Genomic DNA, 19562 nt, shown 5'->3' with positions numbered 1-19562 from the left:
CGCTGGGCTCCAAATGTACATTGCCAGAAATTTCTTCATTAAGGCCACTTTTTGATATTAACAGACTTCTCTTGGCCAAGACTGCGCTCCTTGCCTGAGCTAATCTGCTCTTTATATCTTTCTTATCTTACTCCCACGTTCGCAGCACTCCTTCACTTTATCTACTTCGTAGTAAGTTGATCAGTAATCCCATTCTTGCCACTTCTCATTACTTTTTTCCTTCGGATTACTATCAGTCTACAAGGTTTCTCCGTAAGAGCGTGGAAGAACTTAACAGGCCGTAGAGGATGTTCCACTGAACATTTTTGAGGTGGGCAATCCGGGATCAGAGATGCCAGATTCAGGAGATAATGTGAATAAAATCACGTCTACTTTTTTATTTACATTATGTACATTCACACAATGAACGTACCTTTCGTACTGTCTCTTACAACATATGTTGAAACTTACGGCAATCAACCCCAATGCAAGAATGACATCGGCGAACAAGGTTATGACGGACCCTGACAGATAGCTCTGGTGTGTTTGGAATCACATCACAGGCAGCTACAACTCTGGCAACTAATTCCATCTGCGTATCCATTGGGGCCTCGAGCACAAGCGACTTCAGATACCCCCGTACGAAATAATCAAGAGCATTCACGTCAGCTGACGTCGCAGGGCGTAGAATATGACCTCCTCTTCCAATCCAGCGACCAGGAAATACAGTACTGAGATGGTTGCGGACGTCCACACTGAACTAAGGCGGTGCACCGCCATGTTGTCTCAACATTCTGTCACGAACAGCCTGTCTTCCAACAACGTAAATACGATGCAACAGAGCCACCTTATGGCCAAGTAAAGTAAGCAGATCGTGCATCATGACTTCCTAGTAAAAATCTTGCATCGTGACTTCCTAGTAATCAGGCCCGCCTTACTTGTTTCCTTGCAGCACTACATGTAAACAAACAGCACAGTAGCTGTAAATTTGTACGCATGTTAGTTGTAAATAAACTGGAAAATAGTAATGCTAGACAAAGTGGCAGACAAGTTTACTTCTATAGCTTGTAAGTAGGCTGTTTAGGTTTTTATATTGGTAACGCCACGTAGCGCTCTGTATGAAAATCACTGGCTGTGCTGTGTGCAGTCTGTGGCTAGTTTTCATTGTTGTTTGCTATTGTAGTGTTGGGCAGCTGGATGTTAACAGCGCGTAGCGTTGCTTAGTTGGAGGTGAGCCGCCAGCAGTGGTGGATGTGGGGAGAGAGATGGCGGAGTTTTGAGAGCAGATGATCTGTACGTGTGTCCATCAGAGACAGTAAATTTGTAAATTGGATATCATGGACTGATATATATATTATAACTTTTGAACACTATTAAGGTAAATACATTGTTTGTTCTCTATCGAAATCTTTCATTTGCTAACTATGCCTATCAGTAGTTAGTGGCTTCAATAGTTTGAATCTTTTATTTAGCTGGTAGTAGTGGCGCTCGCTGTATTGCAGCAGTTCGAGTAACGAAGATTTTTGTGAGGTAAGTGATTTGTGAAACGTATAGGTTAATGTTAGTCAGGGCCATTCTCTTGTAGGGATTATTGAAAGTCAGATTGCGTTGCGCTAAAAATATTGGTTGTCAGTTTAGTGTTGATGAGAATAGGTAAAGAGCGAAATGTCTGAGTGCGTTCAGTTCTGCTCAGCTGTTTGAAAATCAAATAACGTAAGAGGTTTATCAGCACAGTAATTCATTAATTTTTCTAAGGAGACGTTTCAACCTCCTTAAGCTGGCTTCTCCGACTCCACGTTCCCTACCTCAAATAGTTCAGTGGAGCACTCTCTATGTCCTGTTATATTTTTGCACGCTCTTACGGAAACGCCCTGTATATCTGTTCTTATTTGTTTATGCCATTCAACAGATTTTGTAATTCTTCTTTACCTTCACTGACGATAGCAATGTAATCAGTGAATGTTATAATGTTGGTATCCTTCCACCTTGAATTTTATACCGCTCATGGAATCCTCTTTTATTCCTGACATCGCTTCTTCGATGTACGAGTGACGTTCAGTAAGTAATGGAACAAATTTTTTTCTCGGCCTGTTTCGGTTGAAAAATGTGGAATTTACTGTGGAATGTAGTGTGCAATTTTCCCACTGCAGCTGCAGCAGTTTCACGCGGTTCCAATAGGTGGCAGTGCTATACATAGCCTTCAGAATGGCGCCTGTAACAGAGGTGAATTGCAAGCAGAGAGATGTCATCGCAAATATTCTACAGAGACCTGGTAGTGAACAAAAGCACGGTGAGTCGTTGAGTGAGGCGTGTGTCATTATGGTAGCAAGGTCTCGTAAACCTGTCTGATCCCCTGCATGCCAGTCGACCACACACAGCTTTTGTGCTACCCTCAGGGATCTGCAAAAACAATTTCAGTGTGTTCGTTGCCACAAAAATGGAAACGAACTTCTCCTTCTCCATGGCAATGGAAAACCTCATATAAGTCTGCACACCCAATGGGAGCTCACAAAACTTCATTGGACTGTTCCTCCTCATTCAACCTACAGCTTGGATTTCACACTTTCCATCTGGTTGGTCCAATGAAAGATGCACTCCACAGAAAGCAGTATGTGAATGATGAGGCGGTATTTGATGCAACAAGACGTTGCCTCTGGCGTCGACCAATAGAGTGGTACCATGCAGGCATACAGTAAGTTTGCGTAAGGCCTTTCCATTGAACGGAGGTGATTTTGTAGCCAAAAGAATGGTGAATAATACGGTGCATTGTAATCCTGAATAGAACCAACGTGCTTTCAGAAAAAAATGTGTTGCATTACTTAGTGAACACCCCTCGTACACCAAATTGTTCATCTCGGCTTCCCTTACAGCATTGCAGGACACTGCAAACAGTTATCGTTTACAGCTTGTATTGTATGGGAGTGGAGTCTCTAAATGAGACACAATGCTGGGGTGGTATGGGGTCAGGTGTAGGGTTGCTCGGACAGTCCACCTCTAAAACTCAACCATATCGAGCCACATAACCACGATGAATCTCCCATAAGCACCCCATAACCAGCGCCATAACCACATCCATAACCACGCCCATAACAGGCCCATGGACCACAACTGTACCACCATAACCACATGCACACTCAGAATCAACCCTACACCTGTGATTCTTCAACTTCTCCCAGCGTATTTTTTGCTCTAACAGTCCACGGGTGTACTGCCGGTCCATAGTGTCCAACAGGCACAATATTTCGGCGATCAGACATGTCGCTATCGTCAGGTGCGCTGACGAACTGAGCTCCTGAGGGCGGGAGGCCGTCCTAAACCCCCTTCCCCCGCGAGGCGTTCTCTCCACGGCCTCGGGATGGCAGATCAGACGCGCTATCCGCCCCACCTCTACAGTACAGCGTGCGCAGATGGACGAAGTCACGGAGGAAGAGATAGCCACCGCCTATATACCGTATACTGGCGCACTATTGGGGCAAATAGGACGAATATTGAGGAAACACCAAGTAGGAACTTTTTGCCCGCCCAATAAAACACGAGCATTATTGGGAAGTGTCAAAGACGATCTCGGTTTACGGAAGGCCGGCATATACCAGATTCCATGTGAGTGTGGGAAGACTTACATTGGACAGACAGTGCGCACCATCGAAGATCGTTGCCGAAAACATCAGAGGCACACTCGAGTTGTACCCCAACAAGTCGGCAATCGCAGAGCGCTGTTTGTCCGAAAATCACGAAATGGACTACCAACATAGCAGGGTCTTGGCACAGACATCTAAATACTGGGACAGCGTCGTTAGAGAAGCTACCGAAATTCGTACCAGGGACGGACTCATCAACAGAGATTGCGGCTATAACCTCAGCAAGGCATGGGAACCAGCACTGAGTCTAATTAAAAAGAGGCTCGGCAAAGAAAACGAACGAGCGACCAGGGCGGACGAGGCAGTTACACCGACGCCACCACAGACGCCGACGCCAAAGGGAACGCCGACGCGCGGCCGCGGGCGCGGACCGCGGAGAGAACGCCTCGCCCGGGAAGGGGGTTTAGGACGGCCGCCCGCCCTCAGGAGCTCAAGGCCCATCAGTTTACTACCAGCAGTCAGCAAAGTCTTTGAAAGGCTGTATCTCTGCCGCCTCCTGCGTCACATCAGGGAAGAACGTCTCCTACCGGACGAGCAATGTGGTTTTCGCCCTGGACACACAACAACGCACCAACTGCTTCGACTCGTTGAAGAGGCCCTTGATGCCATCGAACGGCGGGAATATTTCGGAGCCATATTCCTGGATGTTTCACGGGCGTTCGATTCCGTACGGCGTGAGGGGCTTCTCTTCAAGCTCCTGGACCTCAGTGCGCCCCTCCCGCATGTGCGACAGAAGCTTTCATGTACACACGGAGGACCTGTCAATGCGCCGCCAAGTCAGGGCTGGAGTTCCCCGAGGTTCTGTCCTCGGCCCCATACTGTACATCCTGTATATCGCAGACATGCCGCGAATGGACAAGGTCCACCTTGCCCTGTACGCGGATGATACGGCGATGTATACGCGCAGCTCTGCTCCAACGACGCTTGCAGGCAGCGGCTGACACACTTAGTGAGCCAGGATGTGGCGCCTCAGCTTCAACGAGGCTAAGACACAAGCCCTCCTCATCACCAAGAAGCGTATCCCAGCCGACATACCGCAGATCGCCTTCAGGGGAACCGCCGTACCTTGGGGCAATGCCACTAAGTACCTGGGTCTGACGCTGAATACAGGGCTCACATGGAGATACCATATCGACGACATCGTCAACAAGGTCAGGGGTAGAATGACTCAACTCTACCCCTTTCTAAATCCGACACCTGCGCTCCCGCCAGAACTGGGTGTTGCACTCTATCTTACACTCATACGCCCACTTATCGACTACGCCGCTGTGGTTTGGGTCCATGCTGCAGCGACCCACGTCGACCGACTCCAGCGCCTTCAGAACCGGATCCTACGTCTGGCATTGCACCTCCCTCGGGACTTCCCGTCGCACGACCTTAACCGAATCTCCAACATCCCTACTGTTCGAGACTGGTTTCGTCAGGCTGCACGGCTCTTTTATGAGAAGAACGCGCAGTCCGAAAATCAGCTCCTTCGAGCACTGGGCCGCAGGGTGCAGCGTCCTAACGCAATCAGATAGCCCCACCTGCTTCGCGACCACTGAGTTGCCAGCACATCCGTCCCAGCAGACTGACAGGACATCAAACACGAAGCCAGGCCACACCACACGCTCCGTCAGACGAATAGCCTTCCGGCTTAGACTCCACCGACCCACTGGGGCTCATCTGTCCCTGTCAGGCAGCAGAAGCAGCAGGAGCTCAGTTCGTCAGCGCACCTGACGATGGCGACATGTCTGATCGCCGAAATATTGAGCCCGTTGGACTCTATGGACTGGCAGTACACCCGTGGACTGTTCGATCAAGAAATACACCGGGAGAAGTTGAAGAATCACAGGTGTAGAGTTGGTTCTGAGTGTGCATCTGGAGTGGTTATGGTGGTTGTGGAGTTCGTGGTTACAGTTGTGGTCCATGGGTCTGTTATAGGCGTGGTTATGGATGTGGTTATGGCGCTGGTTATGGGGTGCTTATGGGAGGTTTATCGAGTGGTTATGTGGCTCGATATGGTTGAGTTTTAGAGGTCTGTTATTGGTGGTGGATAAGGGGTGACTATGGTGGTAGTTATAGCTCTGGTCGTTGAGTGTTTACGGAGTGGTTATATGGGTGGTAATGGGTGTGGTTCACGGGTCTATCATTGGGGCCACTCCTTTACCTGCCGGGCCTGGTGACAGCTGGTGGGCTGGCCTCAGAGGCACTCTCTGCAGAGGCGTCTTCTGCGGGGGCGGCGGGCGCGGCGCTGGGGGCGGGTGGCGCCGGCTCGGCCTCTCCGGCGGGGGCGGCGGGGGCAGCGGGGGCGGCCGTCGTGGGGCGGATCACACCACGCCGTCTGCCCAGCACGCTGTGCCTGTGGTGAGTATCCCCATATTAATACAGTAGCGTATATGCTGTGGTATAATTTGACTGTCGACTATCGATTGTTAAACCGAGTCGACTGTGACAACCAGCAATTGGCTCTTTGACTCTAAACTAAATTACACTGCATACATTCAATCTGTTTGTAAATAAGACATATGAAGGGCTTATTTCAATAGTGGCACAAGTCTATTTTTGCTCATTCTGAGATATAGAGTCCTAAAGTTAAATGAGCGCTGAAAGATCTGTAGTTGAGATACCAGAAATATTCAAGTTTATATATATTCAAGTATTCTAGTTTTAAGTTTATATATTTTTTTTCAGGCATCTGGTATCTCAACTACAGAATTTTCAGCGTTCATTTATCTTAAGGACTCTGTATCTCAGAATGAACAAAAATGGACTTGTATCACTATTGAAATAATCCCTTCATATTTCTAACAACGTAATGACATAACTGATTACTAGCTGATTTCCCAGATGCTATACAGTCCTTCTGTTATTGCATTTTAGTATTCATGAAGGAAGTCCACATTTCGAATACTGAAAATTCAAATTCATCACCCCATACTTTGATACCATGATTATGATGCCTGTATATCCTAACAGAATAATACGTATCATGAAAGACCCACTCGTTTGCGTAATTCCAAAATTGTGTCAAGTATCAATGAGAGAATTTATGGTGCAATATTGAAATTCAAGTAAATGACCATTTCAAAAGTAACGTTCATTCAGCTAATACCACACAACAAAATATCATATTTTATGGATACTACTGTAAAGCAAGTGTATCAAGTGAATTAAACATAATAAAATACCAATCATAATATTAAATTCTCCAAACTCACTAAATATTAGACACTCGCAAAAGCCAAGCCCAGTTTTGGAATCAGTACAAAAATTTCTTAGAAATGTGACATTTTGCACATTTAATGTAACATTAATGTAACATTCTAATTGCTTTCATTGAAAATGGGTGCTTAAAGAAAAGAATTAAAAATTATAACTTAAAAAAATAGAGATTACATAAAATTTGTACATAGATAAAAGTTATTTGGATTTACTGTTATATACCTTAATGGAAACATTATCTTATCAACAAACGAAAGAATAAGTTGTTATGTTAAAAAAATTTCATTCGAAAATATCGTTTACAAAAGAAACTTGTAGATTCCAGAAACTTCGATTATAACCTTGAAACTTATTTAAACTGCAAAACAGGATAATTTTGTAGCCTAAAATGGTAATTCTCAAAATATATGCTTTACTTAAAATCCGGGTACTAACTACAAATCGTAGGATTTAAAAGTGTACTTTTCGAGAAACCTCTGAAGCGAACAGGGAGGATATAAACAGAAGTAAAGCGCGTTAAGTGCAGCAGTTGTGCTCAGTTCGTAAACGTGCAAATGGTTCACATGGCTCTAAGCACTACGGGACTTAACATCTGAGGTCATCAGTTCCCTAGACTTAGAACTACTTAAATCTAACTAACCTAAAGACATCACACACATCCATGCCCGAGGCTGGATTCGAGCCTGCGACCGTAGCAGCAGCTCGGTTCCGGACTGAAGCGCCTAGAACTGCTCGGCCACAGCGGCCGGCCGGTTCAGATGCTAAGATGAGCTTTGTGAAGTGGTTCTCTGGTGAGTACTTGCACTATGTTGCTTTTTGGAAAGAGGTCAAAATATCAAGAATTACTAAGAAAGAAAAGTGTCTCAATAGAGATAATAACAAACCTGCAGCGTGCTCATCGAGGCACAAACGAACTTCTAGTACGGCGGAAAACATAAGTAAAATCTTATAGTATTTGCAATTATTTATTTCCAGTTATAATTGTATAGACAAACATTGGTTTTAAGTTTTACCAAAAATGTACTAGCAATAATTAGTGCTCAACGTTTTGGTTATCACTGTTTGGGAAGAGATTTATTGCAATTAGCAGTGTGTCGGCAGTTGTATAGTTGGATGTCTCAAGCTACTTCTGGACATCAGGAACTATGGGGGGCACGATTAAAGAAAGAAAGAAGGAAAAAAAGTTTCTGAATCGGTGCAAGTAAGCAATGTGTGCCGACAGTTTCGTGGGCCTGTGCTAGAGACAAGGACGTAGGCTGTTTGTCTTTATGGCATGTTGTGACGTAACAAGATGGCGTCCATCACGACGCGGAAGTCACGACGGCAGGGCTTTTGTCGTTTAGAGTTAGGGCCACCTGCATATCGGAGAGCGATCTCTGTACAACTCCGGCAGCCGTAAGGACTCAGGAATTCGTGAGCTGGATTACGCAGAAAGGAACAGTACCTGGCGTTCAACAAGTCTACACAAACCTGTAAACTGGGTGCTCTGTAAGAAACTGTTAATTTTTGGAAATCACTATAGGAAAAGCCGTAAGACACTCCACTCAGAGAACAGTACAAGTTGTTTGAAAAGTCTCCACAAAACTGTTAACGTGGGAGTACTGGATGCTAAATAAGTCACTACTGGATTTTGTAAATCAGTAATGGGAGTTTCGAAAGAATTACCTCACAGTATACGCAAGGAAAAGGGGAAAATACTGGGTGTTTAAAAAGTCTCCACAAAATTGTAAACGTGGTAGTGCCAGGCGTTTCATAAGTCAATATTAACTTGTGAAAATCAGTGTAGTGGTTTCGTAAGAAACTTCACTCAGTGTACGCACTGAAAAGAGTACAGTACAGGGTGTTTAATAAGTGCCCACAAAACTATAAATGTATCAGTACAGGGTGCCCCGTAAGTCACTACTCGCTTTCGTAAATCAGCATTGGAGTTTCGTAAGAAATACCACACAGTGTACGTATACATAGAGAAACACTACTGGGTGTTCAAAAACTCTCCATAAAATTATAAACGTGGCACCACTGTTTTTTTAAGTCAAAATTTTTGGAAATCAATGTATAGTGTTTCGTAAGGAAATTCACTCAGAAGACAGTACAGAGTGTTTAATAAGTCACCAAAAAACTATAACGTGACAGTACAGGGTGCCTCATAAGTCACAACTTGCTTTTTAAAATCAGTTCCTCCCTCGGGCATGGATGTGTGTGTTTGTCCTTAGGATAATTTAGGTTAAGTAATGTGTAAGCTTAGGGACTGATGACCCTAGCAGTTACGTCCCACAGGATTTCACACACATTTTTTTTTAAATCAGCGTGGGAGTTTCGTGTAAGAAATACCACACAGTGTACGTACAGAAAGGGGTACAGTACTGGGTGTTTATAAGGTCTACACAAAGCTGTAAATGCGGCAGTACTCGGTGCTTCGTAAGTCACTATTAATTTTTGGAAATCACTAGAGGAAGTTTCATAAGAAACTTCATGCAGAGAACAATACAGAGCGTTTGGAAAGTCACCACAAAGCTGTAAATGTGGCAGTAGTGGGGCTTTGCAAGAGAAGGTATCAGTTCACAACATGATATTAGATGTTGTGCGACATATTTTCGGTCCGATTGGAGCAAATTAACAGTTATTTACTACGCTGTAAGCTGAATGAGGGCAGACAGTAGTATACACGCGTGTATTGCCGAGCCAATATTAATTGTGCAAGTTTGGCTGCATCTTGGATGCAGTGTTATCCTGTATTACAGAGCCTGTAGACATTCGAGGAAATAACACGCACTGTAGCGTGTCATTGTATTGAATACAGAAAGCAGACGCCTTTGAAGAAATCGTGCAAAGTGTTATGACGCAGAGCAGTAATTTTATATACACAATAACTGTTCAATTTTTTTTTTTTTGAATGAAATTTCCACTTTTCCCTCTCTGCACTAGAATCCTGCAACAAACACCACTGACATTATAATTTACCCTTCTTTACCCGGCCGCGGTGGTCGAGCGGTTCTAGGCGCTTCAGTCCGGAACCACGCGGCTGCTACGGTCCCAGGTTCGAATCCTGCATTGGGCATGGATGTGTGATGCCCTTAGGTTAGTTAGGTTTAAGTAGTTCTAAGTCTAGGGGACTGATGACCTCAGATGTTAAGTCCCATAGTGCTTACAGTTATTTGAACCATTTTTGAATTTGTTTATGTCAATAGGCACTGTTTTATTAAAAAGTGTATTTTGCACAAAGATACACTTTCTAAGTATTGTTATAATATGTGTTGCAGGCCATGTCATTGACGCCTCGCCGGCCGGAGTGGCCGAGCGTTTCTAGGCGCTGCAGTCTGGAACCGCGCTACTGCTATGGTGGCAGGTTCGAATCCGGCCTCGGGCATGGATGTGTGTGATGTCCTTAGGTTAGTTAGGTTTAAGTCGTTCTAAGGGACTGATGACCTCAGATGTTACGTCCTATGGTGCTTAGAGCCATCACTACATGCACACTGTCCTTTTCTGGACACATGTTCAAAGGACAATTTTTTCTCCATTTCCTGTCAGGAATCTGTCCTTCACTTCGTCGGTTTTACGAGGGTTGGAACTTTAATAGTGGCAACTGCGTATTTACGGCTCGTACAAAATAGATAAATGTTTCAAAGTTCCACTGACCTTCAAAGTAGTCACCAGCATTATGTGCAAGCCGCTGCCAGCGATGTGGAAGTCGTAGGATACTCTTAGCAGTGCCAGGATTGGGGAGAAGAGGAGTTTGTGGCACAACTTGACAAGAAGAAGGGCTCGGTTGGTAGGACATGTTCTGAGGCATCAAGGGATCACCAATTTAGTATTGGAGGGCAGCGTGGAGGGTAAAAATCGAAGAGGGAGACCAAGAGATTCAGAAGGATGTAGGCTGCAGTAGGTACTGGGAGATGAAGAAGCTTGCACAGGATAGAGTAGTATGGAGAGCTGCATCAAACCAGTCTTAGGACTGAAGACCACAACAAAAACATGTAGAAGGGAAAAGGAAGCGAGGAAGGAAGAGATTCCAGATACTGGATGACATGATGGACAGTACAACATACAGCAGCCTTAAGAAGGAAGCAATGGATCGCAGAAAATGGAGAGGCAAAGGACCTGCTAATATAGCAGATAACTGATGATGAATATATCAGCAAATACCGTCCGCACTGGCGGAATGTTACGTGATACCACGTACTTATAGGTTTGTAACTATTACAGCGCCATCTACCACAAAGCGAAAAAAGTGGTCCAACTAAAACATTCGTATTTCTTTACGTGCTACACGAATATGTAATAAAAATGGGGGTTCATAATTTAAAAAAAAAAAAAAACGCAGTTGGTATCCGTTTGAGTTATAGCAGCGCCATCTAGCGCCATCTGGTTTGGCCCTTCAAGCTAGATGAGTTTCGTTCTTTGTAGTTTTTTTCGTTTGGCGCTTATTTCGTGAGATATTTGGCCCGGTCACGATCAATGGACCACCCTCTATATTAGATGCTGGTAGGAATGTATGTGTGTGGGTGGGAGAGAGATGGAGAGAGTGAGACTGGGAGAGAGAGAGAGAGAGAGACAGAGACAGAGAGAGAGGACGGAGTACGGACCTGTCGGGCAGCGCTGGCCTGTGGGGTGCGGCGGGGGCGGCAGGGGGCGCAGAGCCCTCCTCGGCCGGCTGCTGCTGCTGCTGCTGGGTGGTTGCGGGGGCGGCGGTGGTGGAGCGTGTCCTGGCGCCGCCGAAGCGGCCGCGCGCTGGCCGGGGGGCGGGCGAAGCCACCTCCTTCGCCTCCTCCTTCACCTCCTCCGACGAGTCCCTGCTGGGCGCCGCCGTGGATGCCTTGCGTCGCGAGCCGAAGTTGCCTCCGGGCCTGCCGGCACAAACACACACAGCACACCAAGTCAGTCGAGAAGCGGACCAAACACTAGACACACCCCCATCGTGGTAGATGCTTTCAAGAATGTTATATATTTTGCTTTTGCCACCGCACAGTGGCTTTAGGATGAAGCACCCGACGCTTGAACACCTACTAAACCTGTCATACAAGAGTCCTGGAAACGAGGTCCTATGCATATACACTACTGGCCATGAAAATTGCTACACCACGAAGATGGCGTGCTACAAATTTAACCGACAGGAAGAAGATGCTGTGATATGCAAATGATTAGCTTTTCAGAGCATTCACACGAGGTTGGCGCCGGTGGCGACACCTACAACGTGCTGACATCAGGAAAGTTTCCAATCGATTCCTCATACACAAACAGCAGTTGACCGGCGTTGCCTGGTGAAACGTTGTTGTGATGCCTCGTGTAAGGAGGAGAAATGCGTACCATCACGTTTCCGACTCTGATAAAGGTCGGATTGTAGCCTATCGCGATTGTGGTTTATCCTAACGCGACATTGCTGCTCGCGTTGGTCGATATCCAGTGACAGTTCGCAGAATATAAAATCAGTGGGTTCAGGAGGGTAATACGGAACGCCGTGCTGGATCCCAACGGCCTCGTATCACTAGCAGTCGAGATGACAGGCATCTTATCCGCACGGCTGTAACAGATCGGGCAGCTACGTCTCGATCCCTGAGTCAACAGATGGGGACGTTTGCAAGACAACAACCATCTGCACGAACAGTTCGACGACGCTTGCAGCAGCACGGACTATCAGCTCGGAGACCACGGCTGCGGTTACCCCTGACGCTGCACCATAGACACGAGCGCCTGCGATGGTGTACTCGACGACGAACCTGCGTGCACGAATGGCAAAACGTCATTTTTTCGGATGAATCCAGTTTCTGTTTACAGCATCACGCTGGTCACATCCGTGTTTGGCGACATCGCGGTGAACGCACATTGGAAGCGTGTATTCGTCATCGCCATACTGGCGTATCACCCGGCGTGATGGTATGGGGTGCCACTGGTTACACGACTCGGTCACCTCTTGTTCGTAGACGGCACTTTGAACAGTGGACGTTATTTTCAGATGCGTTGCGACCCGTGGCTTACCCTTCATTCGATCCCTGCGAAACCCTATATTTCAGCAGGATAATGCACGATCGCATGTTGCAGGTCCTGTACGGGCCTTTCTGGATACAGAAAATGTTCGACTGCTGCCCTGGCCAGCACTTTCTCCAGATCTCTCACCAACTGAAAACGTCTGGTCAATGGTGGCCGAGCAACTGGCTCGTCACAATACGCCAGTCACTACTCTTGATGAACTGTGGTATAGAGCTGCATGGGCAGCTGTACCTGTATACGCCATACAAGCTCTGTTTGACTCAATGCCTAGGCGTATCCAGGCCGTTATTACGGCCAGATTTGGTTGTTCTGGGTGCTGATTTCTCGGGATCTATGCACCCGAATTGCGTGAAAATGTAATCCCATGTCAGTTATAGTATAATATATTTGTCCAATGAATACCCGTTTATCATCTGCATTTCTTCTTGATGTCGCAATTTTAAAGGTAAGTACTCTACAAAAGGAGTTCAAAGAGTTTTGAACAGTTGTCTCTAATTTTTTTTTATTTTTTGCTGGAGGAAAATGAAATTTTTGTGAACATACTTGGTACATTTAGCTTAGGGTGACCAAACGTCCCGGAAAACCGGGATTGTCCCGGTTTTCATCCCTGTGTTCCGGTGTCCAGAAAATTTGTTTCAGGACGCTCAAAGGTCCCGGAATTCAGTTTTTAAATACATTTCGTGAAACTTTCTCAAATTTTTGGGATTTCGCTATATTAAAGGAAATACAACACAAGAAATTAATATATTTTAGCTTATTTGTCTAAAATCTCCATTGTCCCCTACTAGTAATCACAGTATCAGTATTGATACACTCAGGCAATAATTTACTTTGAGCGGTACTTTGGCCAACAAGTAGTGAGTTGTATTATTGTAACAGAGCTATGAAACCGTCCGATTGTCGCGCCACTTACTCACACACTCATTGTCAGAACAGTGTAGTAGTTGAGGTTTTGTCAGACAAACTGCAATAGTTTTTTCTCATATTAGTGGTATTATTGCTGCAGTACTGTGAAACGCAATGCCGAAACCTGCCTGCAAGTTCAGTGACTGTTATTCCAAGGAATGGAATTTCATTAAGAAAGGTAGTTTTGATTAGGAAGCAGAGCGTTCCGTACGTAACTGTTTTATTAGTATAAGTCATGGTGGACGTTCCGACATAGTTGATCACATCAGGTCAAAGAAACACATTAACAGATAGAGTTCACCGAGCTACAGTAACACTCTGCAAAATTATTTTGTGAAACATCAGTCAAGTGAAGAGACGAAAGTTCGAGCAGCCGAGCTTACACTAGCCTACCACACGGTAAAACATCACCAAACTTATAGATCTGGTGATTGTGCTAATAAGCTTAACAGCATTTTGTTTGATGATTCTTCCATTGCAAAAAAGTTTAGTTCAGCAAGAACTAAAGTGTCAGCCTTAGTGAAAGGAGTTATTGTTCCCCAAAGTGTAAAGGAAAGCCTTCAATACATCAAAAAGTCTTCTTCCTACGGTATGTCCACTGATGCCAGCAATCATAAGGCCACTAAAATATTTCCGTTTATTGTTCAGTTTTTCGATATTAATCAGGGTAATTCAGACGAAACTTTTGAAGGTGAGTTCCCTACCTAATGAAATATCTGACGAAATTTCAAGATTTTGTATGAATACTATCGAAATGTTTGATCTTGGGAAAAATAAATGTGTAGCATTTTGTGGAGACAACACCAACACGAACTTTGGTGGTTTAAAAAGACAAGGCAAATGCAACGTATGTACCAAATTAAAGGCAACATTGCATGAAAACATTGAAGGCATAGGGTGCCCTGCACATGTTTTACACAACAGCGTGCAGACATCTGCTGACAGTTTAAGCTGTGATGTTGAAACTATCGTCATGAAGGTATATCACACTTTTACATATATACTGTTAGAACAGAGAGGCTTAAGGAGTTGTGTGATTGTGTGGGAACTGAATATGTGAATGTAATGTGTCACTCGAAAACTCGCTGGTTATAACTGTTTCCAGCAGTTCAAAGAGTAATCCGCCTGTTTGAACCGTTAAAAGATTTTTTCCTAAATGAAGACACAGCCCCCAAAATATTGGTTCAGTTTTTCAGTAACCATTTAAGTGAAGCCTACTTATGGTTCATTCAGTCAGCTTAGCACTTAGCAGCATGGGATAAAGGAAATTGAGGGAAGCACGAAAAGTGTAATAGAGGTAAATGATGCTTTGAAAAATACTCTGGATACTGTTCCTAAGAGGAGAGAACAGCAGTTCATTTATTTTAATGTTAATCTGTCCTTAAAAGAGCAGAAGTATCAGAAGCAGCGGAAAGGATTTTTAGATAAGAAGTTAACAAGTTTTATGACACTTGTGTAGAATATCTCCGCAAGTGGAGCGTCTCATATTTATCCTCATCGCCGGTGTTTGATTGAATGTTACTGAAGAGAGTGCCAAAATGGGAAAGTGTTGAAGAGACAGTTTCTTATTTGAAGAGTAAAGAGATTGAAATCGATGATTCCATTCTCTTTGATCAGTTCGGCATACTGACAAATTTTGTTGAAGAAAGCCTTCACAAGTGGAATTAAGGGAAAAAAAACAGCATTGGAATGTCATGAGAAGTGGGTGAGTTTTTTTAAAAGCTGTGACTGTCTTCAGCATTACTCTGAGTTGGTAATAATTGCAAGGTATTTATTTGCAATCCAGCCCATAATGCCAATGTGGAAAGAATATTTTCGTTCATGAATTTCCAGTGGACTGATGAAAGAAACAGAATGGAGGTGGACTCTCTTGAAGCAATCCTGCAGATCCTGTACAACTACAAAATGGAGTGTGCCGAGTTTTATCACTGTGTCTCAAAGAACAAAGACATGACCAAGAAGGCTGGAGGCAGTGAAAAATACACTTTTCTCCAAGTACAGTCAATTCCATCTACAAGTGCTCAGTAATATTAAAGCTCATGTTAATATTAATTGATTAAAAGTTGAATGGCTGTAAAATTTTGTAAAATCGTAATACATTTCTTTATTACTGTATACATTTATTAAATGTCATTAATTATACAGATAATCTAGACTATATCAATCTTTTGTATCCTCTTATTAGTTATAATAATCGGGTTAACAAAATGTATCAACAAAACATTAATATTTAAAGTTAAGAAACCTGGGTACATGTGGAATGAGGTGTCCATTGGCACCCAGGTGAATGTGTCCCGGTTTTCACCGAAAATAATTTGGTCACCCTGGTCTAGCTCCAACTTCCGTTCCGCATTCAAAGCCTGTTAATTCTCGTAATGCAGCCATAATCAAACTATGGCTGCATGGTACACCGCATATTAGACTGCTGTCTACATCTACATCCATATTCCGCAAGCGACCTGGCGGTGTGTGGTGGAGGGTACCTTGAGTACCTCTATCGGTTCTCCCTTCTATTTCAGTCTCGTATCGTTCGTGGAAAGAATGATTGTCGGTATGCCTCTGTGTAGGCTCTAAACTCTCTGATTTTATCCTCATGGTCTCTTCGCGAGATATACGTAGGAGGGAGCAATATACTGCTTGACTCCTCAGTGAAGGTATGTTCTCGAAACTTCAACAAAAGCCCGTACTGAACTACTGAGCTTCTTTCTTGCAGAGTCTTCCACTGGAGTTTATCTATCTTCTCCGTAACGCTTGCGCGATTACTAAACGATCCTGTAACGAAGCGCGCTGCTCTCCGTTGGATCTTCTCTATCTCTTCTATCAACCCTATCTGATACGAATCCCACACTGCTGAGCAGTATTCAAGCAGTGGGCGAACAAGTATACTGTAACCTACTTCCTTTGTTTTCGGATTGCATTCTATAGGATTCTTCCAATGAATCTCAGTCTGGCATCTGCTTTACCGACGATCAACTTTATATGATCACTCCATTTTAAATCACTCCTAATGCCTACTAACAGATAATTTATGGAATTAACTGCTTCCAGTTGCTGATCTGCTATATTGTAACTAAATGATAACGGATCTTTCTTTCTATGTATTCGCAACACATTACAATTGTCTACATTGAGGTTCAATTGCCATTCCCTGCACCCAGCATCAATTGGCTGCAGATCCTCCTGCATTTCAGTACAATTTTCCATTGTTACAATCTCTCGATATACCACAGCATCATCCGCAAAAAAGCCTCAGTGAACTTCCGATGTCATCCACAAGGTCATTTATGTATATTGTGAATAGCAACGGTCCTACGACACTCCCCTGCGGCACACCTGAAATCACTCTTACTTCGGATGACTTCTCTCCATTGAGAATGACATGCTGCGTCCTGTAACAATGTGATTGAATAAGTAGTAGTCTCTAGCATGGAAACCATGCATTTCCAGACATAAATTCATTAGACCTTATTTGTTCCATTTCCTCTCATCGATCAATCCGTAACAGAAAAACAGTGGGTAAAATCTTCTCAGGTATTGTTGAAAGGAAAGTGCGAGTATTAGTTGAGGACCAATTGGATGAAAATCAGTGTGGGTTTAGGCCTCTTAGAGGTTGTCAGGACCAGATCTTTAGCTTACAGCAAATAATGGAGAAGTGTTATGAGTGGAACAGGGAATTGTATCTATGCTTTATAGATCTAGAAAAGGCATATGACCTGGTTCCTAAGAGGAAGTTATTGTCTGTTCTACAAGATTATGGAATAGGAGGCAAACTTTTGCAAGCAATTAAAGGTCTTTACATGGATAGTCAGGCAGCAGTTAGAGTTGACGGTAAGTTGAGTTCATGGTTCAGAGTAGTTTCAGAGGTAAGACAAGGCTGCAACATGTCTCCACTGTTGTTCATATTATTTATGGATCATATGTTGAAAACAATAGACTGGCTGGGTGAGATTAACATATGTGAACACAAAATAAGCAGTCTTGCATATGCGGATGACTTAGTTGTGATGGCAGATTCGATTGAAAGTTTGCAAAGTAATATTTCAGAGCTAGATCAGAAATGTAAGGACTATGGTATGAAGATTAGCATCTCCAAAACGAAAGAAATGTCAGTGGGAAAGAAATATAAACGGATTGAGTGCCAAATAGGAGGAACAAAGTTAGAACAGGTTGACGGTTTCAAGTACTTAGGATGCGTATTCTCACAGGATGGCAACATAGTGAAAGAACTGGAAGCGAGGTGTAGCAAAGCTAATGCAGTGAGCGCTCAGCTACGATCTACTCTCTTCTGCAAGAAGGAAGTCAGTACCAAGACTAAGTTATCTGTGCACCGTTCAATCGTTCGACCAACTTTGTTGTATGGGAGCGAAAGCTGGGTGGATTCAGGTTACCTTATCAACAAGGTTGAGGTTACGGATATGAAAGTAGCTAGGATGATTGCAGGTACTAGTAGATGGGAACAATGGCAAGAGGGTGTCCACAATGAGGAAATCAAAGAAAAACTGGGAATGTACTCTATAGATGTAGCAGTCAGGGCGCACAGGCTTAGATGGTGGGGTCGTGTTACACGCATGGGAGAAGTAAGGTTACCCAAGAGACTCATGGATTCAGCACTAGAGGGTAGGAGGAGTTGGGGCAGACCGAGGAGAAGGTACCTGGATTCGGTTAAGAATGATTTTGAAGTAATAGGTTTAACATCAGAAGAGGCGCCAATGTTAGCACTGAATAGGGGATCATGGAGGAATTGTATAAGGGGGGCTATGCTCCAGACTGAACGCTGAAAGGCATAATCAGTCTTAAATGATGATGATGATGATGATGATGATGATGATGATGATCAATCCGTAGAGTTTGTACAATTTCACATGAATCATCTGCATACAAATGACTGCTCCACCAATGCACTGCCCTTCTTTATTGCCTCGTGTACACTATACTACCGGCATCTGTATACGGCCGTATCGCTGTCCCTCAGCTGTAGACGTAAGTGCAGGAGGGTGGCAAGGTGGGACACGTTAGGTCAGGGGCGGGCAGGAATCCTGCACGTGTGCGTTGCACTTGCACGTGTGCAGTTAACAGGTGTTCTGCGTGCACACAGGGGCAAGCTGGCCACCCGCTTCCCTCCACTCCCCACCATACCGTTTCTCCGTTTCCTCCTCTGTAATGCGTTTTGTTTCCTGGACTGTTTTATTGAATGAAGGAATAAGGTTAGTAGGAGTGCTTGAAAGAAATTGTGGTTTGAAAGAGTACCTATTACCTACGATACGTTTTATTTAATTATCACAGGTGGAGTTTACAATACATTTAATGTCTGGAACAGAATTCCTACATACAGACAAACGCAAACAGTTACATAAATTTTCATTACTGATGTTTGCTCTTAACCGAGACTTATTAATTTTCATAACAGAAAAAGTCTCTCACAAACGTATGTCGAGCCAGACATTGACATTATCTTCGCGGCTTCACGATGGAGACGAGGAAACTCTCGCTGTGGAAAGTCGTGACAAAAATCTATTACACGTCTTGCCAAAAGGAACTTGTCTCTCAGACGAGAATTATGCTGTAGAATCTACAGTGCAGATCTATTAATTCCATTTGCAAACTGGGATGAATATCATCTACAGAAACAGCAAATTGTCTCGAGAACTATTCAAAAACTTGGGATAAGTATGATGTATCCCCAAATCGCTTGAGAAATTCCTCTTTTATTCCACTAAGTACGGGAACACATTGAAATTTATTATAATGGCGTTCAATATTAAACTTCCGCTGATCAGCGAGAATACTGTCACATATTATACATTTCGAATTTTGACGTTTTTGCACAAAGAAAAAATGATTCTCCCATTC

General features: G+C 44.0%; 1 protein-coding gene across 1 annotated transcript in view; it reads right to left on the bottom strand.

Moving 5' to 3' along the window:
• The window catches only part of LOC124719943 (flocculation protein FLO11-like), a 283431-nt gene that overhangs the window by 23678 nt on the left and 240191 nt on the right, over positions 1-19562 (bottom strand). Inside the window, exons 11-12 of the mRNA XM_047245145.1 lie at positions 11405-11665; positions 5767-5958 (exon numbers count right to left, since the gene is read on the bottom strand). Coding sequence (XP_047101101.1) covers positions 5767-5958; positions 11405-11665 — 453 coding nt within the window. The remainder of the gene's footprint in view (positions 1-5766; positions 5959-11404; positions 11666-19562) is intronic.

This window comes from Schistocerca piceifrons, chromosome 11, assembly GCF_021461385.2.
Source record: "Schistocerca piceifrons isolate TAMUIC-IGC-003096 chromosome 11, iqSchPice1.1, whole genome shotgun sequence".
Taxonomy (NCBI): domain Eukaryota; kingdom Metazoa; phylum Arthropoda; class Insecta; order Orthoptera; family Acrididae; genus Schistocerca; species Schistocerca piceifrons.
The sequence above is the reverse complement of the archived record's forward strand: the minus strand, read 5'-3'. Positions and strand labels throughout refer to the sequence as shown.